A 25,733-nucleotide genomic window follows, 5' to 3' on the forward strand; every position below is an offset into this window, starting at 1 on the left:
CGTTCTACCGACTCAACAAACGGGATGTTACCGAAGGCCTGATGTCTACGGTACGGCCGTTTTTTCGTGTATTTTTTTGACTTGGACACGTCTATACCCATAGCACTCTCCTCAAGCCAAGGTTAAAACGAATAGCTGCTGTATAAAATGTAATTAGCGGTAAGACATTCAAGACGAATCTTCTCTCCCGAATTAATGTTCACACCTGTCTGACAACACCGTCATTGTGCGTGCGGGGGACGGTAGTTTCAAGTTGAAATATTATGGTGTCAGCATGACTAGAGACAAAATCTACCATATATATGATTAGTGCAAAGATAGTACATGATACTGACAGAATAACAGAAAAAAAGGATGGTTTATTGTTCTGCTAGATTGATTTCAGTCAACCATTATTGGAAAAATGGCGAATTTATGTTACCCAACGTTACATGCAAAGACACCTTGAAATGTGACAGGCTAAAAAAACTTATAAGTCAGAACTTACGGTGAGCTCATCCAGGTTGAACTCCCCATATTCCCTAAGTGTGGATCTTCCATTGGTAAGAACCCCTCCTCCGCTCATCATAATGGTTCCTTCCATAGAAATACAACAACTTAATTATTACAAAAGTAAGATTATCAAAACTTAAGAATACAAACTATCGCTAAGCAGCATCAAGCATTTAAATCAGCTGTTTCACATTGTCTTGTGAATTTCATGATGTGTAATAAAGAATTATTGATAGTATCATGATCTTGCCAAGAAAATTTATAAAGATCTACATGACAATTGTACATGTACATGTATATACCGGTAGCCTATAAGGGGTACCTGAAACAAGGAAATGCACACCTTAGGTTGGATTTCAGCTTGTTTTTGTCTTTTACATTGTAACCAAATTATTACTTAGCAAATTTTTTGATAATTACCTTCTTGACAGCAAGAAAATATACAATATATAAGACATCAAACAAAACGTGAAAAAGAAGAAAAAGGAAAACAAAACAAACCATAATCTGTGTCTAACCATGGAAGAGAAGTCAGTCCTATTTTTATGGCTATGCGGCTGGGGTTTGGGCTAGCATTTAGACACAATTTCATTGATCTTAGCTGTTTTGAAGCTCAAGCTACATTTTCTGCAATATCATTGATAGGCTCTTAACATCTCCAAGCCTCACTCAGAATGATGATGTTTGGCCCTGGGACGAGGAAAACCACACCTCCAGCTGCGGTATGCCAATGGACATGAAGTATTGTCCTTCCCACAACCGGCACAAGGTCTGCACTGGGAATACTACTTTCAAGGCAACACCAAGAGTCAGCCTGCATGGAGGATACAGTCAGGAAACCAGAAGGCATTGGCTGGTACACAAACCACAGATGTTCTGCTGCAATACAATAGAAAGCTACTAGGCGGCCTATAATTGAGCTTGTCCTTTGTTCTAAGGACACCTACCCACATAGCAATTTTGTTTTTACACTGGGAATTAGGGTCACTTCCCGACAAAGTTTTGTGGTTAGAGTTGTTTGTACGTTGCAGCTATAACTTCGGTCCCTATGCTGCATTCGTATGTACTTTGGCACGTCGTCTGCTAGCATGCGCGAGATGATGCACATTTTTCTTACACCGTAGCAGTTTTTATAGGCCATGCAATATTTCATAAAGCACCCCTATCTTGAAGTTCATGGAATCGAGGAACAGGTCATTAATACTGTCAGCTGTTGTGGGCCTGCGTTAATTTGGTTTTCTCCAAGTAGATTTATGGTCTCATGCCTGAATTACTCTGCGTGTAGATGCCCAAAGAATCCGGGCTAAAAAAATAACAGGGCCTAGAAAGCGTGTGTTTAGGTGGATCATAAATTGCCTTTTATCGGCCCCACCTGAATTTGAGATGAAAGCTTGTTTATTACTGTCAGGATTGGGTGGGAAAGTTTCGTCATCCGAGCGATAGGTCGGACGTGTACGCATTTTGGCATGAGTGCTGCGGTCAGCCGCTGGCGGCACAACATTGGCCCCATGCGGTTAGTAGTTACTTGCAGTTTAAATTGCAATAAACATCGTTGTCTATGTTACATTTAGGTGAATCTTTTTTTATTGCTTGATGAACACGTGTGCTTCCAACAGAAAGCAAAACATCTTCAGAACAGTTGTTCGTTTTCTAGATTTGCAGTCATAAAGTTGCGTATTATAACATGGATTCCAATGGGATAGCCTAACTGCCGTGTGAGACCTTATGTGTCGTCCTTTGAATAGCTGCTTGAAACCACCAGCTTCCCACACTGCCTGTATCTGAGATAGAGGAATATCGATAGATATCACTTTTGGCGTTGCATAATTGATAAGAAAATAATTCTGTAGTGATGAATGATGGGAATTTCATTCTTGCAGCATTTGGAAGTCAAGTAAAATTGAACATTTATTAGATATAAATCATGCCTCATTTACATAATAAGGCGTCATTTACATAATTTCTGAGCAAATGCTAAAATAGCCTACTTTGCTTGGATCAGACTTTCATACTGGGTGTGTCTTCCTTTTCATGGATTTGTCTGAAATTTGACATGTCGTTAGTTAAAGGCATCCAGAGCATTTTATGAGGCTTGAAGCTTGAATAAAAAACCTCAAATTCCTAGTCATTCCTACACATATAGTAAGTTTCAAGAACACTATACCATTACACATCGACATTCAAGGAGCAAAGATACGATGTCGTTTTGTGGTGAGAACTGATCGAAAATCCAAGCTCAAATAGACTGTCAATCGCAATTAGCGGTTCGACCAATGAGAGAGTGACTGCATGTCCGTTAAATCTTTGCATCTTTATGTTTTAATTTTGCATTTCTACGTTTTGACGGAGGTGGGCGGAGCTATGGTATCGGTCTATTTACACTAGGCTTGCGAAACTAAAAGATCACCATGTAGCTTATTTTTGTGCCGCTTTTGAGTACTTTTGATAAGAATTCCGCACGCAAATGTGGTAAACAGTGGCATCAAATGTCAATTTCATGAAGATCACAGCATCTAGAATATTTCCAGTTTAAGCCTCATAGAATGCTCTTGGTGCCTTTGAAGAGGGTATCAAACACCTTACGCCACACCGCAAACACCATAATTACTACACAAAGGATTGTGTCCTACAGACCCTTGAATGTTGTTATTGTTATTGAGTTTACAATTCGCGGGGCTAAATTGCAAGGGTCTGTAATGGCAGCCAGTTTACAGTGCTTAGTGACCTCAAATATTACTGCGACAGTAATTGCCCCAGTTGTCTACATTTTTGCACCAATTACACAGGGAAGGTCCCTAGTAGACTCTTTTTGATAAATGCGGTGAGTTCTTTAACATGCTCTCCTGTGTGGCTCTCCTCACACACAGGACCTCCATCTAATGTCCTATCCAAGGGATGTCCCTTAGACCCCGTTCACACTCATTTTTTTCAATCGCGATTGAAGTATAATCGCGATTGAATCGATCCGATTGCGATTGATTTTTTTAGTGTGAACGCTCCCAATCGCGATTGGAACGATCCAAAACGATCCAATCGCGATTGGATTGTAACTACCTCCGGAGGTAGTTTGATTGGATTAATCGCGATCGGATCCAATCCAATCCTATCAAATTTTGAGTGTGAACACAACTACGATTCATTCCATCGCGATCGGCGGAGATTTCGGCTGGTTCCGGGGGTGGGAGGTCATACATGCGGGTACGTGGGGTCATAGTTCGCATCGCGCGGGAAAACATACCCAATCCGCACGTCAGATCGCTCTTTTACAACAACAACAACTTTTCATCGTCAACAATGCCCAAGAAGAAGAATAAAACTCCGTCAGCAACTTCAGCTGGTGGCAGATGGCGCGATGAGGAGACCAGGGTCCTCATCGCAATCTGGGGGAGAGAGGAGGTGCAGGCCAAACTGGGGAAATGTCACCGAAAGAGGGACATTTACCGCACCAAGTGACAATGTCTAGCGGAAAAATAGACACAAAACAAGGACAACAAGGACAACAACAACATTTACCAGATGATCGCCGATAGCATGCTTCAATCGTGCTTCAATTGCGATCGGATCACGGCGTACTTTAATCCACTTGGCGAAAAGCAGTGTGAACGCAAAAGTTTCTTTGCGTTCAATCGCGATCGGATCGAACAATCGCGATTATACTTCAATCGCGATTGAAAAAAATGAGTGTGAACGGGGTCATACTGAAGCTAGGTACTCATTTTCGTCTGAGTGAAGTGAGGAAAGTCATGTAAAGTGCCTTTCCCAAGGGCACAACATCAGGGCATATCAGTGGTTTCGAAGCCGGACAAAACACCCTACTGATCGCTCCACACGATGCCACGCGATCTACATAGCTTTACAAACTGGACCATGATACATGTACCAAACACCCTCTTGCCGATGGTAAAAACACAGAAAAAAAACAAAAAGTCATCAAACGTATATCCTTGTATTCAAAGATGATTAATGAAAGGGTTCATGTGACTTACCAGATCTCATGTTAGTCATCGTAGCTGGGAACTCCAGAGTGGCAGGGTTGTGAGTTGTAATTCCCATCTCTATGGAACCTGACCACTTGTCCACAAGTCTGTCAATACGGACCTGCCCTCATAGAACATATAAATCATCAAACAGAACTGACCTACAGAATAGACCGATCCCAAAGCCACGCCCCCTGTTCGATTTCGAACACCTCCGTCAAAAACAGGGTTTGACGGACCAAACATGGCCGCCGCGGCTAGTTTGAAAATAATGCCACTGACTTTGGTTTAGCTTTTGTGGCACTGAAACCCTTTCAGAGCGGGCCAAATAAGAATGCTATGTATTCTTTGTTGAAGGCTGTATCCACCGGGCAGAGTTGTTTAAGGAGGGAGTAGATGTAGTTGCGGTGAGAGCGTAATGTTTTCGGTCAATGTTAAAGCGGTATGCGCCGCATAGCTTTCCCTTGTCGGTGGGCATCAGCGCCCAGTTTCTGACAAGCAGCCGATGCACGTGTAAAACAGGGTTCATATATCTGTGACAGGGTTCCCACTGTATTGACTGCATGCAAAACAGCTGCATGGTATTTAGTAACTAAGAATTAAAATGCATCCTTTTACTTCCCTGTTCACTTTCAAGTTAGCCAGTTTCACACACCAGTAACTGAAGAGACGAAACTCTGCGCTAGCGGACTTTGTAGTAGTCAGCATGTGGTACAAGCTTCTTCTCCTTGAGTGCCCGATCTATTTTCTTTTTAAATTCGTTTTTGTTCTGAGCATGCATTCAACCAATACAGTGGAAAACCTGTCCCAGATATACGTACCCTGCTTTACACGTGCCATTTCTGCCCCGCCAACGCTGTTTTTGACGGAGGTGTTCTGAATAGAACAGGGGGCTCTATGGGTCTTCTATTCGTTCGATATGGTGTTCGACAGGATTGGTCTATTCATCATCATCATAAGTATTCGAGTACATACCCTACACTTAATGCAACAAAGAGCAGCTACGGTTCACTATTGGCAGCAGCAACATTACATCTATTTATCTATTTTATTACATTCATTACCCTTGCACACAAATGTAATTTGAATAATGAAGTACAGCGTTCGAAATACCCGTCTGCAATCTGCAAATTGCAGAAAGGTTTTCAAGATTGCAGAAGAAAAATTAAACAACCTGCAATTTTGCAGAATGAAAAAAATCAGGCTCAGGATTCAATGGTTCTCAATTTAGCCAAGGAGGTTACGATATACATGTAGATTTAGCTAGCGGCGCTGTAGATAAACTGAAACAAGCGCCGAGCGAACCTGACGGCGTTTCGGTGCGTGCCGACTGCCTCGGAGGTTCGAGTTTTTTCGTGGATTTCCGTGATACTTTCGGGGACGAATCATGTGAGAAAATTTCAAATTCGTGCATTTCCGTCCTAACTTCGCAAATCTGCGCGGCCACGATCCCGGGGTCGCCAAAAGTCGGGGGGAAATTCCCGGATGTTTCTTGTGAGCATGTTGAGCAGCGCAGCGAGCACGCAATTTCTTCCGAGCCCGAACTCGGGGCATGGGCGTGACGCCAGCTGTAACAAAATTGTGGCAACTACATTAGCCGGTGGTCCTTCAAACCCAGATGGCAGCGATGAAGTTAAGAATCACTCGGGTAGATCTGTGAGCAAGGAGAAGGCGGAACATTTTCTCCTGCGCCAAGGCGGTGGGGAGGGGGGCGCCCCATGAAAAACAATAACATCACCGGGCTGCCTGGCGTCTCCCAGACTGTCCGAAGTCGGAGTCCGATGTTTAAAACTGATAGCGATTTTCAGATTTGTAAGCAAAAAATTATGCTGAGGCCAAGGTTTGCGTGAGGCTTTTTTTAAATTTTGTTTTTAAATTTTTTTCAAATCTTGTAATTTTTTTTTTTCCGTGGGCCGTGGCTGTGATTTTTGACACAGGTCGTGACATTTGACACATCTCATTACGCATCAGAACACGTATTCCTCGCAAGGATATAATGTCCAGGTTGTGAATGTTTTAAAATTTCATTACATGTACTTAAATTATAAACAAATATCTAATTTGATTAATTTTGAATAAACACTTTTACGCTTTTATACGCTTTTGCTGTTTTCGACATTCATTTTATTATTTTTCACACACATGTATGTTATTCCTGTTTCAAATTTTGCTAGTAGAATTAAAGATAGAGTGAGAGAATAACGAATAAGAGCAATGTTTCAAAGCTAGATATGATGTAAATATAAGTAGGCATTACTAGTATTAAGTTGAGAAGGTTGTAGCATGGAGGCTTTTGTATTTGCAGAAAATATTTTCAAATTGCAGAACAAAATTTTGGCATTCTGCAATATTGCAGAACACTGAAAAAAAGTATTTCTACCACTGGAAGTATCTCATGTAACTACATACCTCAAACATTTCATTGTCTCTGATAGCCCTAGTGGTAATCACCACACCGTTGTTAAACTCGTCTAGTGGTCGCCGTCTTTCTGCAGATCTTCCTTGATTGGTCAGCTTCACTAATGCACCACATCGTTCGTGGAAGCGGAGACTATCATTGGAGGCCGGTGTGTTTTCAGCTAATACAGCGTTGTTAGCGGAATCGTTGTTGTTAGCTGAGAAAAAAAATCATAACAAGTTACTCAAAATAGAGGTTTGAAGTATTGGCGAGCTGTATTGGCATATGTATTTCCCTCATTAATCATGCAAATTAAGTCCCAATCTGCATAATTTGCACATATGTACCGGTACATCTCTTTCTAAGCTACCTGCATACTGAATATCATGAAAATCCGTTCTAACTTTGTTAAGTTATTGCCTTTGGATGATTTTGAAAACGACGCTGCAGTTCCAGAGCAAGCCCAAACCTACACCACTTCGTCCTTACATCACAAGCTATCTGCCAACAAAAAATCAAGACCATGGCACGTCCAGGTCAAAAGACACAAAAAAATGGAAGTTCTGCTGCTGCAGTACCAAGGTCACATACCACGGGCCCAAAATCAACCTTGACCTTTGAGGTCTCGGTTCAGAGTTTTTTTTACGATTTGGGCCGATCTGACACGTTCTCAGGAAGACACTTAACGCTTCTCTAAAGATCGTTTTCCAGGCAATTTAATGTTTCCTGTGGAAAGGGGTGCCTTGCCACTGTCCGACAGGCTCAGTTGACATTTTCTGTGGAAACGTTATGTCTAGTAAAAACCATCTTTCTAAGCAATTTTTCACCTGAAAACTGCTATTTTTGGGGCATTCTTCCAAGGCCGCTGCATGGAAAAGACGGATTTTCCCAGGATAATGACTGACGCAGTAATAAATGTCATCATTCTGTCTGTGCAATTAAGAAAAATGAAAAAAAATTGTGAGGATACGTTTTCCACAATCCCAGATGGCACGAAACCATTCAAAACGCACCTAGAATGCAGGATTGGGGTAATCAGGTGACCAGGTCGTGTTACCAAAACTCAGCAACCGTAAAACGCTACGAAGATTGGACTTTTCAGGAAATATAAAAGATTACACATTGCTATAGCGATAGCCGAAATATCTAGAGCCAAAACTATCGAGAACCTATGATTTGCATCTTAATTCACGGACTACTTGATGGTCCGGTCACTTTAAATTCCGAACCGGAACCTTTGTCTTACCAACACCTACCCACATACCAAATATCATTGTAATCCATCCAGAGTTTCTTGAGTTATGCTGACTTAAAAATCTGGAAACAAAAACACACACAATCAGACAGACACACCCAAAACAATATCTCCATTTATCATGGAGATAATAATGACAGAAACATTGCTGAACTGTTGACAACTTGTCCGTACCACAAAACTCCCTTGACCTAACTGTCAAAACTCCAGGCCCATCTGGAGGATCTGTTGCATGTTACATGTAGTTACACTGTCCCTAGGTGTTACTTTAGTCATGCTTGGTGAGGCCATGAGATCAGTCACAAAATAAGCATATACTTGGGGTAGATTTAAATCAATACTGTTACAGTACTGATACATAACAAACATGATCAACAAACAATCAATCAATCAAAAAGGGTTTATTGTTCAACAGACATGGCAGCACTACATGAAGGCTGAATTGCGCCCATTGTAACATCGCCATCATACAATGTACATACATATTTGTGAAACTATTGCCCTTATTACAAACTTAACGTCATCAGCTTTTAAAAATTCTGCTACATTAAAATCCAAGATATACATATACAACATTAAGTCCATTGATTAAAAATAAAACCAATTTGTCAGTAGTGTCGTTTTGTTTCATCAAGCATCTTTAGTAGTGACGGTACTGCGCTTACTGCACCTAGTGGTGCGAGTTATCAGTAAAGACAGTGTCTTTGACTTGCTCAGGTTACGTGTGACTCTAGTCGGGTTGGGGGCGACGGGTTTGCAGTTCTTTTTTCAGATTTTTTCATGCTGGCAGCAAACCCACCAAGGTTTCAAGCTCGCATTGCTGCAGAGATGTGGTGTAGTCATGGTAGTGGCGGCCCTGAATGATTCAACATGCGCGTCTTTGTACATCTTTAAAAGTTACTGTCTGTTTCCTTGTGAGGCTGTCAGGTGATAGACTGGTGCACAGTATTCCAGAATCTGCTATCGGAAGTCGAACGTCTTAAGTCTGCAGAGCATAAACATGCGTTTGTTGGCCTTTTTGGTTGACTCACAGACTTGTTTGTCCCACTTCAGGTTGGACTGCAACCAGATACACAACACTTTTAATTTTAGCAACAGTCACTGTAAGGAGAGGTTTACTCCCAAGAGTTATGGGTGGAGGGGGAGGTGGGTCCTTCATAAAACACAGGCAGCACCATGCATTTCTTGGGGTTTAGTTTCAACTGTGCAGTGTTGGACCATCGTTCAAGCGAGTCCACTTGATCCTGGAGGTATAACGGTTCATGCATGTGCCTGTTTTCTGCAAGTGATAAGTCGTCTACATACTTCCACCGATCTTCATGAGATTGACTTATATCGTTGATCATACATTTGTACATATGAAGATGACAGGGCCTAGTTTGGTGCCTTTTGGCACTCCTGAAGTCAGTGTTTCCCAGTTGACACGGCAGGACCATAGCATACTTTCTGTCGCCTTCTTGTTTAGGAAGCTCACAATCCATGGTATGACGTAAGCTCTAGTACCCATGCTCAGTAACCTACAGATAGCCTGTTGATGGTCGACAGTGTCAAAGGCCTTAAAGTTTGTGAAGTTAGTTAGCACTATTCTCCCCATAGTGCTGCTTGCTTCTGCGCCTTGGTAATAAAGGAAATGTGTCAGACTTACAAGACAGTGGGTCGTTGAACTTCTCTTGAGAGCTCCGAATTGCTGCCGGTAAAAGTTGTCCAGATGACCGATGAGACCCACTTCGCCACTAAGGCTCCACATATCTTGGCAAAGACTGCCGTGAGGGAGGCGCAATTTGTCGACAACTGCGGGTTAAGCTCTTTCGGAATAGGAGCAACGACAGCCTCCTTCTATTGGGTGGGGACGACTCCTTTTCTAAGTGATGTGTTGAAAACATGTGCTAGGGGGTCAGCAAGTCCACAAGCAAACATCTTCACAAGCCTAGGAGCGATTCCGTCAAGCCTGCCAACCTTATGGACTCTGATACGACTGAGTTCTCTGCACGTTTCCCAGGGTTGGTTTTATGGAGGAGGGGCTGGCGCTGGTAAGCAGGCAGGCAGCTCTTTGGTGCATACAGGAGGGGACTGCTGGGAGACACTGGACAGGTGTTTGGTTATCCCATCCACAACTGCTTTAGGTACATGTATGGAACTGTGGGGTTTTGCAATGTTGCGAACAGACTTGAGCTCCAGACTTGTACCACTTTGATGGGTTTTCTTGTTTCAACTGTTTCACCTTATTAGCATAGTGAGCTTTCTTTGCAACCTTTATGGAGTGGATGACTTTGTTTCTGAGTCTCTTCCAAACCTCTTCATTCTGTTGGTTGAAGGCCTTCTGTCGTTTCCGTATCAGGCATTTTATGGCTGTTGTGATCCATGTTTTGTCAGTCAAATTCATCTTGACAGTTTTTTGGGGGAAGTAATGATCTATGTGCCAAGTTAGGGTTTGGTAGAATGCATCTGTCTTTTCCTGGGTAGTCACTTATACATCTCTTGCTAATGATGTTTAGTAGCCCATGTCCCGAAAGCTCTTATGTCTGAGTCCTTTGGGGGTCTTACAGTTCGAGAGTGGGTCATGTGTGCGGTCCTGACAAAATTGGTGACCAGAGAACAGAGGTGCGGTCACTTAGACCAACGGGTGCTCCTACTACAGGTGTGCCATACAGGGAGCCGATGTTGGTAATAATTACATCAAGTACAGCCTCACCTCTCGTCGGTCATTTCACAACTTGTTTCAGGGCGTTCTGCAGAGAACGGTCAAGTCTGTACAGTTAAAGTCTCAGAGTGTCACAACCCTGATGTCGGGGTATTTTGTTCGCAGGGTGTTGGTAGTTTGGGTTAGGTGATCATCGAGAAGGTTTTGATGCGGTGACTCCAGGGGGGGATGTAGACACCACAGATTGCAATCGCAGATACTGAATGAGGAAGTCTGTAGAGGCGCACCCAAACCCACAGGCATTCTAGTTCATCTGGCACATCGATGTCTTCAAGTTGACGAGAGGGAATATTGCAACGAACCTAGACTGCTATGCCACCTCCGAGTCAGCCCGATCGACATTTCAGAAATGCAGAAAATCCGTCCATGTGAATAGTTTCTGCAGCTTGATGAACCGATAGCCAGGTTTCGGTGGTAACTGCTACTTGAGCTCCGCTGTCTAATAAAACTGCCCCAAACTCATTCATTTTGTTGACTAGTGAGCGGGCTTACTGAGGAAGAAAGACAGAGGGCACCGTGCCGCCCTTTACAAGCTGCTGCGTTTCATTTTCCGGACATTTGTGGATGTGCGACAGAACCCGAGTAATTGGCCTCAATCAATCAATCAATCAATCAATCAATCGTTCGCAGGCATCAGTGTCTGATGCATGGTGGCTGCAGACATGCATAGGGCTCACCAGGCTGGTCTGCTCTCGGCATAGACCCTCCAGTCATTACTGGTGACCCCCAGCCCCTGGAGCATGTTGAAGATCTGGTATTCCCATCTTCCTCTAGGGCGACCTCTAGGTCGCTTCCATGACTGGTTGGGTTCCGATGAGATCAGTTTGATGACGTAATTGGTCTAAATGTAGACAAATCTTCACAGCACTCCAACAAGCGCTGATGCTGGGTTGGTATGGTAGTGTAATTTGCAGTGTGTTTGTTTTGCCACAATTGCGATGCCGGGAATGCTCAGATTTGCATATCAAAGATGAAAAGATGTCCTGCATCTCATACCTGTGACCGACTATGGTGGGAATTTTGCGATGAGAGTTCTTTCCAGCACGGCTACCTCAGGGCAGGCTGCAGAGACACAACAATCCCAGCTCACGTAGTTGTGTCTTCAGTTTCGGTCCTGCTGGCAGCGCCGACGACTTGAGCTGACGGAAGAAACCTACATTGTACAGTAGAAAACCCCTCTTCGCCATTGCTCTGGACGACCGGTCACCTAGTCTTTAGATCACTGATCCACAGAGGTTGCAGAAAGGACACACATATCAGCCAGCAAGGTGATCCTATTGCGGCTAGACTTTCATGAAACTATAGGGACTAATATTGCACATTTGCAGAGAAACAGTCAGTTAAAACATTATAAAAGGCACATTTTGCAGAGACACAGAAACCTGCGGCTGCTCGGAGAGCGCCACCTATCTATTATGATCCAGTATTTTGGACCTGTACCTTTCACGGTACAGTACTGGTACTATGGTAGTGTGTATGTATCATGAGTATGATACGTCACTGATAAAGGTCAAAATGATTTGGCGAAGGTATGAGGTTGCGGGACTCTAGTCTCCCTTTAAGAAGCCTTAGACTACCTCATTTTAACTTAAAATTCTCTAAAACTCCACTGTGGAAGGGGAGAAAAATTCACACAATCCCTTCCCTCTTAATCTCAATGACCTGCAGTGGACCCTTCTCTCTGAAAGGAGGAGGAACGCCCGCCTCACCTTTTTCTATAAACTAGTCAATAACTACATCAATATTAACACAGATAGTCTTCTGAAACCAGCTCAGGGGCGCACCCGGGGGAGCCACACGCTCAAATTTCAACCACTTAACGCTAAACATTCATTCTTCCCCCGCACCATCCCCGAGTGGAACGCCCTGCCTGGCGTGGTTGTTACGGCTCCCACCGTTGAGTCATTCAGCGCCAGGCTGGAGGCCTGCCCGCCTTAGCCTGGGACCTCCTCCCCCCCTAATTTGTCCCTCGCGGGGTTATTTGGGGGTAATCGAAGTTGAAGTTGAATCTCTCAGTCCAGTCCCCATGCAGTTTTTCTAGAAAAGTTCTATGCCAAAAAACCAAAGGTCTAATGATGGACAGTACTTCAGGTTTGATGTGTATTCTGGAAGATCATCAAAACATCAGCACAATGTGTATTTCTCTATTTCAGTGTGTGTGAGCTACATTGCATTTCTACTTGTGGTTCATATCAATCAGTGGGAAAAGCAACTTGCACAAGTTTTGTCAAACAAAAATATACACCTCCAATTTAACATGCGCATGCATGTGAAATCTGGGGGTAATACAAGCCCCATAAATGTTATATTTACTTCACTTAAGTTGATAATAAATAACAACAAAACCAGAGGGCCACTTTGATCACAAGTATCTAGCCAGTAGTGAAACCCTTCATATACCTTGTGGGGTCTCCATGAGTGTTATCTGGCAACATTTGCCATACATATCAATCACAGGCCAAACTCGTTGTGGCAGCCCAGTTGCAGCCACCCCAGAGTCTTCTCCATTTACAAAAATGTGGAGATCTCCATCCGCCTTTCGTTGTACCCCCACACAGTCCCCCTCAGCAAGGGTGTCCAAGTCTGCTCCGTAGTTGTCACGGATAGAGCGCCCATCCTTCAAGATAGAACATCCTGAAAACAAAACAAGTTAATACTGTAGATTATCAAACCTTAGAGCTAGAAATATACATTGCCTGTACAAGTAAAGTCACATATTACATTGTACATGACTGCAACACAGGAGTTCACAAGGCCTGAAATACCAGCAGCTCTTTGATATGAAATGGTAGGGATAATAAACAGGAAACTTCTCAAGGGCAGACGTCTAACTTAAAGGAGTCCTAAAGTCCAGAGGGGGGAAATATTTTCCAATAGATGATAATTTTAGGAAGTGAAAATGAATACTTTTAACAGTATACGATAAAGTACCCACTAGTCCTGTGCGCATCAAAAAGCATTCAATATTCTACCGAATTCCCCAGGTGACCCTCTATTTTCTGATTAATTAGATTAAACAACCTCAGCCTATGGCTTATTACAATGTGCCTGACAAGGCCTGACAAAAGTTAGATTACAAAAAGAATGTCAGGGTGGTTAAGAAAAACTCGTCTTGCTTTTTGTTCTTTTATATCTTATTAACAATTGGCCTTCTTATTGTGCTTAACCACCCTCATCTATGCCAAAAATATTCATCATTAAAGATGTATGATTATTAGGAAATATATGGATAGGGTCTGCAAGGGTTTAGTAAGTATCATATTGTTTTAAACAAGATTGGCAACATAAAAAGATGTTGCCATGGCGACGGTGGTCTCTGTTAACGTTTTCGTTTTTAGCCCACATGCAAATAAGGACCTCGCATAAATCATATCAGTCGATCACCTTCTCTACCAAAATAACACAAGTTGTCCAATGTACGAAAATCTTGCTTTCACAAAAAAAGATATCGTACCATTTCCTCATTAATTATGTAAATGAGGCCCTCCATGCAAAATTTGTGCAAAATGATGCAAAAATGAAATCCCCATCATTTACCACTATGGATTCATAGTATTTTGTCATCAATTATGCAAATTAAGTAGCAATTTGCATAATTAATATCTATCGATATTTATCTCTTTCTCAGTTACATATGTCATGTGTTTGAGAGTCCTATAATAGAATTCAGCTGATTTATTAACTGTCCTCATTAATTATGCAAATCAGATATTGATTTGCATAATTGGCATATGATTATGTAAATAATCACTTAAGCTATCTACACACCAAAAATTATGATGATCCGTCATCCCCTCCTTGCATTATTCTCTTTCAAAGTTTGAGTCAAAATCAGCTCCTGCAGTTCCAAAAAAAGCCGCTAGGGGGTCCAAATCTACAGGATATATTTTTCTAACAAAGACCTATCCACCACTTAAAAATTATGACTATAGCATGTTCAGAAGACGAGATTTGAAAAGTGAAAGTTCCCCTGCAGTACCATAGAAAGTCGCTACGGGGCCCAAAATCCAATCATTACAAGGTCTCCCACAGACCTACATGTACCCACCTACAAAATATGAAGACAATACATCCAGGCATTCTTGAGTTATCGTCCCATGGACTTTCACATTCCTGTACAATTCCTAGAATTCTTGCAATCTGCACACAATATAGTAAAAATTTGGCTCGCCCCTGAGGCGTCGCCAAAAACACACCTTGTGTAATTCACCATAAGCAGAATTCTGTAAAAAGTCGGCTAATTATGTATTCATTGATACATAATCTAGCGGAAAATAACACCGCCCTCTGGAGTTTAGGACTTACTGTCAATTGGTCGTTATTTATGACTTTTGTGGTTACTCATGTGTCAACTGCTTTTATAATGAAAGCCTAAGGCTAATGGCAGGACGATCCTGCCAGCAGTACAAAAATTTGCACTGCTGTCAGGACGATCCTGACAGCAGTGCAAAAATTTGCACTGCATACAGGATGATCCTGCCAGCAGTACAAAAATTTGCACTGCTGTCAGGATCGTCCTGTATACAGTGCAAATTTTTGTACTGCTGGCAGGATCGTCATTTTTTTGCAACCAATCAGAAGCTAGCATATGTAATTGCTACGGTAACAGCAGATATTAGGTGTTTCAAGATGTCGGCCATCATCGCAGCGTATCTAAGGACCTACCAGGTGATATCAGCGCGATCCGATCGGATCCGGCGAACGCATAAGCTGGAAACCGGGCAATTTTGATTTCATAATTTCAGCTAGGCTTAACCTATTCATGGGGCATATTTCGGATCGTGATTATAGTCATGTTTTATCTCAAATGTCATCGATGTTTGGTATTTTCATCAGTTCAAATACAGCCAAAAATCAGAATTTGAAGACAAGTGTAAAATGGCCTACTTTCAGGGACACGTTCACGGCAAGGAAAGAACATCTAAACCTTTGCAAGCATGCAATTCATAGACCACTCTGAGGTCTATATTTGACGGAAAAATGAACTCCATAAATATCTTAGTTTGCCAGAATCTGTATTTCAAAGTTAGGAAAAATCACATATTTTGTGAAATCACGAAAAATGACCTACTTCTGGTATCAACCACAGGCTATCAAAACAAGAACCCAAACTTTGCAAGCACTCATTAAGTAGCTATTGTATGTATCTATATGTTGTATGAATATTAAACAGAAATATTTTACTGAGCGGGGCCTTTTGATGTCTCAAAGATAGGCAAAAATCTAAGTTTTTTGTAGCCTTAAAACATCGTATTGTTTTGGGGATGCCCAAGTACTCAAATATACTGGTACATCAACTTCACACCATTTTTCTAGAAGTTAAAGCATTGGTCTAAAATGTTCCTTTTGCGTTTTCCGCTAAGTCAAAGCATTTGGCAGTGAGCGTGCTCAAAACTTTGCCAATTTCCATGTTGTCACTGTATGAAAAACTGTCAAAATGGCCCCAAAACTTGATTGGGCTGTTGCCATGGCAACAATGGGTGTTGAGCGGAAAGAAAGCTATTTTCAAGGATTGTGGGCCAAGTACTATCTCTGTGCAAAATATAAGCCAAATCGATTTTTTGACCATGAACAAAAGCCAAGAACATTATATAATATTGTCTTTGATATTATATGATATTAAATGTCCTTGACACAACACAATGATTTGTGGCATGTAATGTTTACAAATCTATGTTTCTATATGGAAGGCATAGAAGATAAATGGCAAGTTGGGAAAGACAAAAAGTTACATCATATACATGTGATTGTCATAGTCTTCCTTTTCTCTATCATGACTTTTACAAAATATAAGTAATACCTGCATGTGATGACCATATATTCAGGATATTGTAATTTTCTGTTCATCTTCTAAATGTTGATACATTTGTATAGAAAAAGACCACTCTTTCAAAGTGTTGCCCATCCAAGTGAACTGAGAAGTTTGGCAACTACTTTTCATGTTTTGATTATATGTCAGTATATACAACAATTTACTTGCTTCAAGTTCCAAGCAGAAAATGCATGTATCAATGATCATGTACATTTTAACTTGTTGAATTTGAAGCACCGTTGGCCCCCGGTTAGGGGTCATAGCGGGGAACCTATGCCCAATTTTTTCAACATTGCTACTACAGTATATCTTTTTGAAGCGGCAAGGAATATTATAATTTGAACAAGATGTATACATTTATTCTGTTCAATAGTTATACACTTAATTGGTATGGTCCTCAGACAGGCATAAATAGTCAATAAATGAATAAAGAGAACCGGCTAATCATCTTCTTTCCTTCGGACAGAAGTAGCATGGACACAGTTTATCTGTAAATTTGGTCAATTTCCGGGGGGTATGTTTATTAGATTTTGAAAGATTTGTCCAGGGGTTATGTTTATTCCGGGGGGTATGTTTATTTGGGAGATGAGAGTATATACATGTGTATATATACATTACATACATACAAACGCTACCCTCTGCATAACCTTCTTGGTGAAGGTAATAAAGAATCGCATATACATGACTTGTATTTATGTCCCTCATGCATTCAACGATTGTAGAGTAGCGTATAAACAGCGAGCTAACTATCTAAACAAACCGCCGCACAGCGTACAGCGAGGACGAAACCCGAGCCAGCGCACAAATGAGAAAATGGCGGTTTCGCTGGGGGCGGGTCACGTGACTGCACTCCCATATGTAGTTAATTTCGTATCTAAACATACGTAAAAGTTAGGGACCATAAGATATTTACGGGCGGGTAGGGGTGGTGCGCTGGAAGTCCGGTCCAAAAAAAATTCCATGACCCTACCCCCCATCTCAATATTTTCTTAAATTTCCATTGAGTAAAGTGGGTTCGCCGGCAGCACATGAAAACTTAGCACGTAATTTTTTTATCGTACTTTCACCCAATAGCATCAACGTCAAAACCACACTTCCCCTTTGTTTACAAATGTACGTTTTGAAGAACTGATAGAACTCAGTTAATCAAACGTTACTAAAGTCCTGCGAAGCTACGTGCTAGCCGTTGAAGATAGTCCGAGATTTTTGTGTGTACTTCTACATTTACCATCTACAACTACAGAAGTCACTGTAGTTGTAGATGGTAAAGGAGAAAACAGCGGGTTTTGTCCTCGCTGTACGCTGTGCGGCGGTTTGTTTAGATAGTTAGCTCGCCGTTTATACGCTACTCTACAATCGTTGAATGAATGAGGGACATAAATACAAGTCATGTTTATGCCATTCTTTATTGATAATGTGCGAGTGTCTGTTGAGGCACGACTTCCCAGAGTATTGCGCTAGAAGGCACGACTTCCCAGTGCATGTTGGCTTGTTGGGGCCCCAAAAGGGGTATACCGGGCGACCTATACGGGTGACCTATACGGGTACGGGTACCGGGTTTTCCCCTTACCTCCAAAGGTCCACATTTTGTTCGTAGCAACTTAGGCCACAGCAAGTAATTTTTATGGATGACATCAGCGCGCTCATTAATTTTGGCCTGATTTTGAAAAAAAAAAAAAAAATCTAATTGTCAACATGCCAAAAATTGGCAAATATGTCGTAAACGTTGACAGTCTAAGGTGTTTCACTGCACCCAGTGTAGTTCCTGCCCATGATGGTATGACAAGCTGTTTTCTGCATTTGTTCTTAGTTAATTGAGCTGTATACACATCTTCAAGGACAGTTTAATGTTGACAGTCTGTGTTTCATTGCATATGAATACCCAGCAGTGTAGTTCCTGCCCATGATGGTATAACAAGCTGTTTTCTGCATTTGTTCTATATTGGTATTGGTTCTTGTTAATTGAGCTGTATACACAAGGTGTTTCGTCGCATATGAATACCCAGTGTAGTTGCTTCAGACAAGGAGGTTATATAGACCTCCTTGCTTCAGATGATGGTACAACAAGCTCTTTTCTGCATTTGCTGTAGTTAGTCTATAGAGATGTATACACATCTACAAGGACATGTTTAGAAAACTCTTTACTGTCTAGAAATAACAAAATACATGACGAAATATAATCAACACAGGTCAAATTTAAACGGAAGGGAAGAACACAGTATTCTTGACACCCCCACTGTAAGTGGAACTGCCCACAGCCTTGTATGGCTAGATGATGTTGACCAATCAGAACCAATCCTGCCAAGGGGGCTGCACGAGCAACCTCCATGGAGGTTGCTCGTACAGCCCTGGGGGCGAAGATTTGGCGGCTCCAGGCACTATGAATGCATATACGTGGTTCACGTCACATCATGGCCTACAAATATAAATGTAATGTGTACCAACCTGAAACAATCCAGGAACCCTCTCTCAGTCCAGTTGCACTGGTGGGAAAATCTAGCATGTCGGGGTCAATAGTCGTAACACCAACCTCTATAGATCCACTCCACGAATTCACCTGTAAAAGCAAGGTAATGGACTCAAGTAAAACTGGTTCCGATATACGCCATGAAGATTTAACTGGACCTCCTGATTTCCTCCACCCACCCCCACCCCAAAAAAGTAGATACATTTTTAATTTTTTTATTTTGATTTACCACATTTTGTGGAAGGATTGACATAACAGGTGAACTATCACCTTTTCAAGATGTCATCCCAGACCGGACTGTAAGATTTGGACCATCGCACACCGGGGCATGCCCCTACTCTTTTTCGAAAGGTGTGGTGGGTTCTTTAACGTGCGCGGGGTGTGGCTCTCCTCAAACACGGGACCTCCATTTAACGTCCTATCCGAGGGACGTCCCTGACCCTAGATGAGCTAGGTACTCATTTACACCTGAGTGAAGTGAAGAAAGTCGTGTTAAGTGCCTTTCCCAAGGGCACAACGTCGGGGCGCAAGTTCGGACATGTCTCTGGGCACAACCCGGGATTAGACCCAGGTCCCATTGTTTGACAGCCACGCGCTCTACACTTGCGCCACATGACGCCACTAATGTAACATGTATCAGTACTGCTGTTTCCTTAGTCGACCAGTGAGAACTCGAATTGGTGCCCATCACAACTACTCCAACCATAGGCCACAGAGTTTTTGTTGAAAACGGAGGCTCAAAATCGGTATTACTTTGCCATAACTTGCATTGGCACTCACGAAGTTGGTTCGCTGAGTAATACACACACAGAAAAATTTCGGGGGACCAAACATTAACACACACTGTGTACTCGGTCCACTGAAAGATTCCCGAGAATCGTACAGTAACACCTTTAGAATCGACAGTGGTAGAAATACTTTTGTCAGTGTTCTGCAATATTGCAGAATGTCAAAACTTTGTTCTGCAAATTTGAAAATATTTTCTGCAAACACACAAGCCTCCAAACTACAACTTTTATCATATATAATATGATACAACTTTGTGGACCAAAGCATTACTGTAATTGACTTCGCCAAGAAGTCTATGTTTTGATGCTTGTCTGTGTGTCTGTTAGTGAACAGAATAAGTCGAGAACGCCTGGATGGATTGTTGTCGTATTTGGTGTGTAAGTTGATGTGTATGTGGGAAATCTCAAGAAGATTAGATTTTGGGCGAAGTACTTTGCATAATTAACGAGAAAAGTGTAAAAATGTGTTATATTGCATCATCGGTCCAGGGCTCTCCCTACGCAATGGTGCAAGGGCGCTGCGCCTCTCCCAAAATTCCCAGCGCCTCTCCCAAAATTTTCAAATCTAGGGTCTTTTCTTTGTATTTTTGTAGATAGAAAATAGCGAAAAATTGGATCGGCGTCGATACTCCCGACTAGTAACTCCCGACCGCTACATAACAGTTAACATTACATACTTTGCCGAGAAATCGGAAAATAATTATCGAAACACAGTCACCACAAGTTTGGCTTTGTATTGTACTTACGAGCGTGGGGACGCCACCTACCGTTGGGTAATCACACTCCTTTGTTTCTTGTCATTGTTATGCTTGCAAGCAATGGATATCGGTGCCTTTGACATGCATTGATCTCCTTAAAAACCTGTTTTTTTCAAGACTCAATCAGAGAAAGCCAGCAAAAATACGTGAAGGAAATGACGATTTTCGGCCGAGCATTTCAGCCCCTACGTTGTGATTTGCCCCGATTTGCCGTCATTTGTGGTCGTATTCGGCGGAGAATCTATTCCTTTCATTGTTTTCCCGTGAAAATTCTGCTTTGGTAGCGTAGACAAGTCGTATTTCACGCTGGGGGTTGACTTCAAATTACCCTCGCTAGCGGCAATCCGGCGGCCATCTTGTTTACTCATTGATATGCATGAATCTAAGCGCTGATTGGTCCGCGTCATGAAAACATGTGCTCTGATTGGTTTATGCAAGATATCACGTGATCACATGGCGGGAAATCCCCTAACACAGTTTCGGCATGGATCGCATTTTGTGACGATAACTGGAGTAGTTTTGGAGCGATTGTAACATTATTGATTTTGAAAAATTAACCAAGCATTTTCTGATGGCAACATTCGGTTAATTTTCCTGGTATACCCTTCCAAACCAGGCGGAATTGGACGAAGTTTGGCGGGGCATTTTACTAAATAAATAGCAAAACCTATTAAGTTTTCTTAAATGGTTTTTATTGAATGTGCTCTATACTAATGAATAATGTTCTACTGGCATAAATTTCTAATTCTTATTTCAAATTCATTACATAATTGTATGAATAGTCATTACTTTTTTACTCCGGGAAGGAGGAAGACCTCCTTCTGGGAGTATTGGAAGTGCTTTTGTTTGCGCATTCGCAGCTATAACTCACGATCCTGTTGTCGCACTGGTGTGTAACTTGGCAAATCGTTTGCCTGGTTCGGCGTAGTAATGCACAATGTCTCTTTTACACCGTAACTACCTTAATCGTCAATATAATATCGTAATTGCACCCCTATAATTAATGGCAAGGGCCACTGTCCTGCCATAGCGACCATGTTATAACCCGTTACGCTTGACTGCAATACTTCAGGCAGATACGGGGTACGAAGATTTCCTACTTGCTATGATCGTATAGTCACTGATACATTGTAAAATAGACAACGTGCATCACCACACGCAACCTAGCTAGCGATATACCAAGTTACATACCAATGCGGCAACGGGAATTGTGAGTTTTCGCTGCGAACATGTGCAGAGTGAGCTCCAGTCTGTGTATTAAGTATGCCGTGTCCTGTCGCAGGTCGCATACTAGTTCGTGCGCACGAGACGGACGGTGCACTTTTACGCACAGTGTGAAAATGGGATATCTCTGGACCTTCAAAACTCTCACGCTTGTAGTTTGTAATACGGAGGCTGTGACAATGTAAAAAGTTTACGCAGGGGATGAAAGATTGTTGAGATATGTCTATCAGAAAAGTGCCCACGGCCGCGGCCAGACTGTGTCACTTCCGGGTGGATTGAAAGATCCGGTGACCTTTGACCTTCGAGAAATGTTACGATAATACAAAATAGGTTGATAGCTCTAGATCAGGCATGCCTGCAATAAATTGTGGAAAGAGAATTTACTGCATATTTGTGATTTCTGAAACATCTTACTTGTAAGGCTGAATGGTTCGTTGATAATCCTCAAAAGAAGCCATCTAGATCTAAATTTGTGACTTTTCCCGGAATTTCTAGATCCTATCTGTGCCATGCTGTAAAAACGTACTTTTCAGCAGGCTGACCCCTCCTGTATTGAAAAAAAAGATGAATAAACACCTTTTCTTTACTTGCTATAAAACACTACTTGGACTGTACAGAGATGCAATTTGTGTGGGTCAATATTTTTACTTCTTTAATTACCGCTTATCAAAAATGCACTTTTCACACCTGGCACCACATACAACCCACGATTCTGTTGCTGCATGGGCATGTTAAGTTAGCCTGAGTGTCATCCTGTTTCAGTTCCAGGCTCTAGAAATAGATTGTCTGTGATTCCACACCATACATCAAGATCAATTGCATGCATTAATCTTACAACTGAGCAGGTCACTAGCAAAGGAAATTAACAAACACCTCACCCACTATGTACAGACTATAAATACTTCACGGAGAATTGTGTCCTACGGACTCTTGTTTTAAATTTCTTTTAAAATAATTTTTAAATAACCTAATTTTGATAATAATTCAAAACAATTTGGGCTTGATCTTCTGATCCTATCTTTAGTTTGTAACATTCACAGCCTAAGTTGCAGGAGAAAGCTTCCAATTGCAATTTATAAAGGCAAAATGCAACAGATTTTCCGTCTCTTATTTCTGTAAGATTTACAGCTCAAGTTCCAGGAGAAGGCCTCAAATTGCAATTAAGATGGCCAAAATGCAATAGCTTCTAATTTGGAATCCCCCCCCTCTCCAAACCTCTCCCCCCCTCCTTGTCACGCTGCGTGCGACTTTACGGCGCTTCGCGCCCTCTGTTAAAAATGGCAGCACCACTCCCCTAAAAATTTCTGGGGAGAGCCCTGTCGGTCTCTGTACCAGGCAGCTGAGGGAGCTCAGGCTGGCAGGCTGGTGACCCTGGGGTCATCTTCCAGAAGGCCTGGCTCCTGCCCTGCTGTCATGTGGAATTAATCTATACATATATATAAAGTCTGTTTCTTAGTTACAACACGCATTTCCCTCCAGAATTCTGTGGTACTCGTGATGGTAGGTCTACTTATTACCTTCATCAAGAAGCTTATTACCTTCGTCGACGAAGTTTCGTCGAGAAGGTTATTCGATGATGCTTGTCTGTGTGTCTGTTAGTGAACAGAATAAGTCGAGAACGCCTGGATGGTTTGTTGTCGTAGTTGGTGTGTCGGTGTGTATGTGGGAAATCTCAAGATGATTAGATTTTGGGCGAAATGTTTTGCATAATTAACGAGAAAAGTGTAAAAATGTGTTATATTGTATGCTGAAGTATGTGTACGTGTTGGCTGTGTTGTTCCAAGGCGTCATGGATAGGGGTATGGGTCCTGAGGGGTCATCTTGAAGGCAGGAAACGTCAGTTACACAAATTGGCTGTCAGCCAGCTGTAGGCATTGGTAAGGTAGTCTCCAAGCAGACCTATGGGTTGGCTATAGCAGGGGCAGGTTTTGCTTCAGACTTTGAAAGGGAATTACTCAAGAAGGGCTTGGTGGATGGTCATAAATTTTTGTAAGTACATAGCTTGAGTGCTGATGTACATGATTAGATACTTATTATGCAAATCAGTATCTAATTTGCATAATTAATGAGGAAAGTTTATACATCCATCAATTTCCATGATAGGACTCTCAAACATGTGACATATGTAACTGAGGAAGAGAGAAATATTAATAGATATCGGCTTTGCAAATGAGAACCTCATTGACATAATTAATGAGAAAAACTATAACTCGAGATGGTCTTGATGGATGGTCATGACTTTTGGTATGTAGATAGCTTACGTGATGCTTTGTATGATTGGATGATAATTATGCAAATCAAATTCTAACTCGCATGATTAATGAGGCAATTTTAAAAATCTGCTGTGTTCCATGATATGACTATTCAAATATGTGACATTTGTAACTAAGGAAGAGAGGAATGTTGATAGATAGGAAATATGCAAATGTGGGCCTAATTAGCATAATTAATGAGAAACTACTATAATTCCATACTAGTAAATGACGGCAATTTCATACTTGTGGCATTAGGAAGTTGTGTGAATGTGAACACCATTGAATCAAATTATGCTAATAAGGAGGGAGCTTATTTGCATAATTGATGATAAATGTTAGCATAACCTTCTTTGTTAAGCTCATAGTCATAACAAGGAGGTTTGGACAACTTATGTTATTTGGGTGAAGAGGATCAACTGGTATGATTGATGATTGATGAAAAACACTCCTAATACATCAGTCATAAAGGTCAAAATCATTTGACGAAGGTATGAGGTCGTAGAACTCTTGTTTTTTTATGCTTGTCTGTGTGTCTGTTAGTGAACATGATAAGTCGAGAATGCCTGGATGGATTGTTGTCGTATTTGGTGTGTTGGTGTGTATGTGGGAAATCTCAAGATGATTAGATTTTGGCCGAAGTACTTTGCATAATTAACAAGAAAAGTGTAGAAATGTGTTTATATTGTATACTCAGTATGTGTTCTGGCTGCGACGTGTTTGAAGAAGTATTTGATGAATGGTGGATGTAATTTAAATATATATAGATATCAACTATGCAAATGAAGACCTCATTTGCATAATTAATGAGGAAATGCTATAACTCAAGATGGGCTTGATGGATGGTCATGATTTTTGGTATGTAGATAGCTTACGTGATGCTTTGTATGATTGGATGATAATTATGCAAATCAGATTCTTATTTGCATAATTAATGAGGCAATTTTAAAAACCCACTGTGTTCCATGATATGACTATTCAAATATGTGATATTTGTGACCGATGAAGATAGGAGTGTTGATAGATAGAAAATATGCAAATGTGGGCCTAATTTGCATAATTAATGAGAAACTACTATAATTCCATACTAGTAAATGATGGACGGCAATTTCATACTTGTGACATTTGGAAGTTGTGTGAATGTGAACACCATTGAATCAATTATGCTAATAAGGACCTCATTTGCATAACTGATAAATGTTAGCATAACATTCTTTGTTAAGCTCATACTTTGGACACCTTATGTTATTTGGGTGAAGACGATCAACCGGTATGATTTATAATTGATGAGAAACACTCCTAATACGTCAGTCATATTTAGGTTAAAATCATTTGGCGAAGGTATGAGGTCGTAGAACTCTTGTTCTTTATTCTCTCACTCTACTTTTAATTTCAGTGTTCACAGATCCTTCTCTGCAGTTAAGTTATCATTCCCTGATAGTAGTGCTGCGTACCTAAACATAACATCAGGTACAGGTACAGGTACCGGTACATAGGTTCAGGTACAGGCCCGGACCTGTACCTGTACAGTACCTGAACAATTTAAAAAATAAACATGTGTTTTTCTGAACTTCTCCAATTTGTCAGGTTGCTTTAGGTAAAAAAAGCA

General features: G+C 41.5%; 1 protein-coding gene across 3 annotated transcripts in view; it reads right to left on the reverse strand.

Moving 5' to 3' along the window:
- The window catches only part of LOC136443262 (neuralized-like protein 4), a 131,740-nt gene that overhangs the window by 97,698 nt on the left and 8,309 nt on the right, over positions 1-25,733 (reverse strand). For all 3 annotated transcript variants that reach the window (XM_066440429.1, XM_066440428.1, XM_066440426.1), the window contains exons 2-6: positions 19,081-19,192; positions 13,224-13,457; positions 6,879-7,084; positions 4,479-4,590; positions 488-576 (exon numbers count right to left, since the gene is read on the reverse strand). In XM_066440429.1, the coding sequence (XP_066296526.1) occupies positions 488-576; positions 4,479-4,590; positions 6,879-7,084; positions 13,224-13,457; positions 19,081-19,192 (753 nt within the window). The remainder of the gene's footprint in view (positions 1-487; positions 577-4,478; positions 4,591-6,878; positions 7,085-13,223; positions 13,458-19,080; positions 19,193-25,733) is intronic.

Source organism: Branchiostoma lanceolatum, chromosome 10 (assembly GCF_035083965.1).
Source record: "Branchiostoma lanceolatum isolate klBraLanc5 chromosome 10, klBraLanc5.hap2, whole genome shotgun sequence".
Classification (NCBI taxonomy): domain Eukaryota; kingdom Metazoa; phylum Chordata; class Leptocardii; order Amphioxiformes; family Branchiostomatidae; genus Branchiostoma; species Branchiostoma lanceolatum.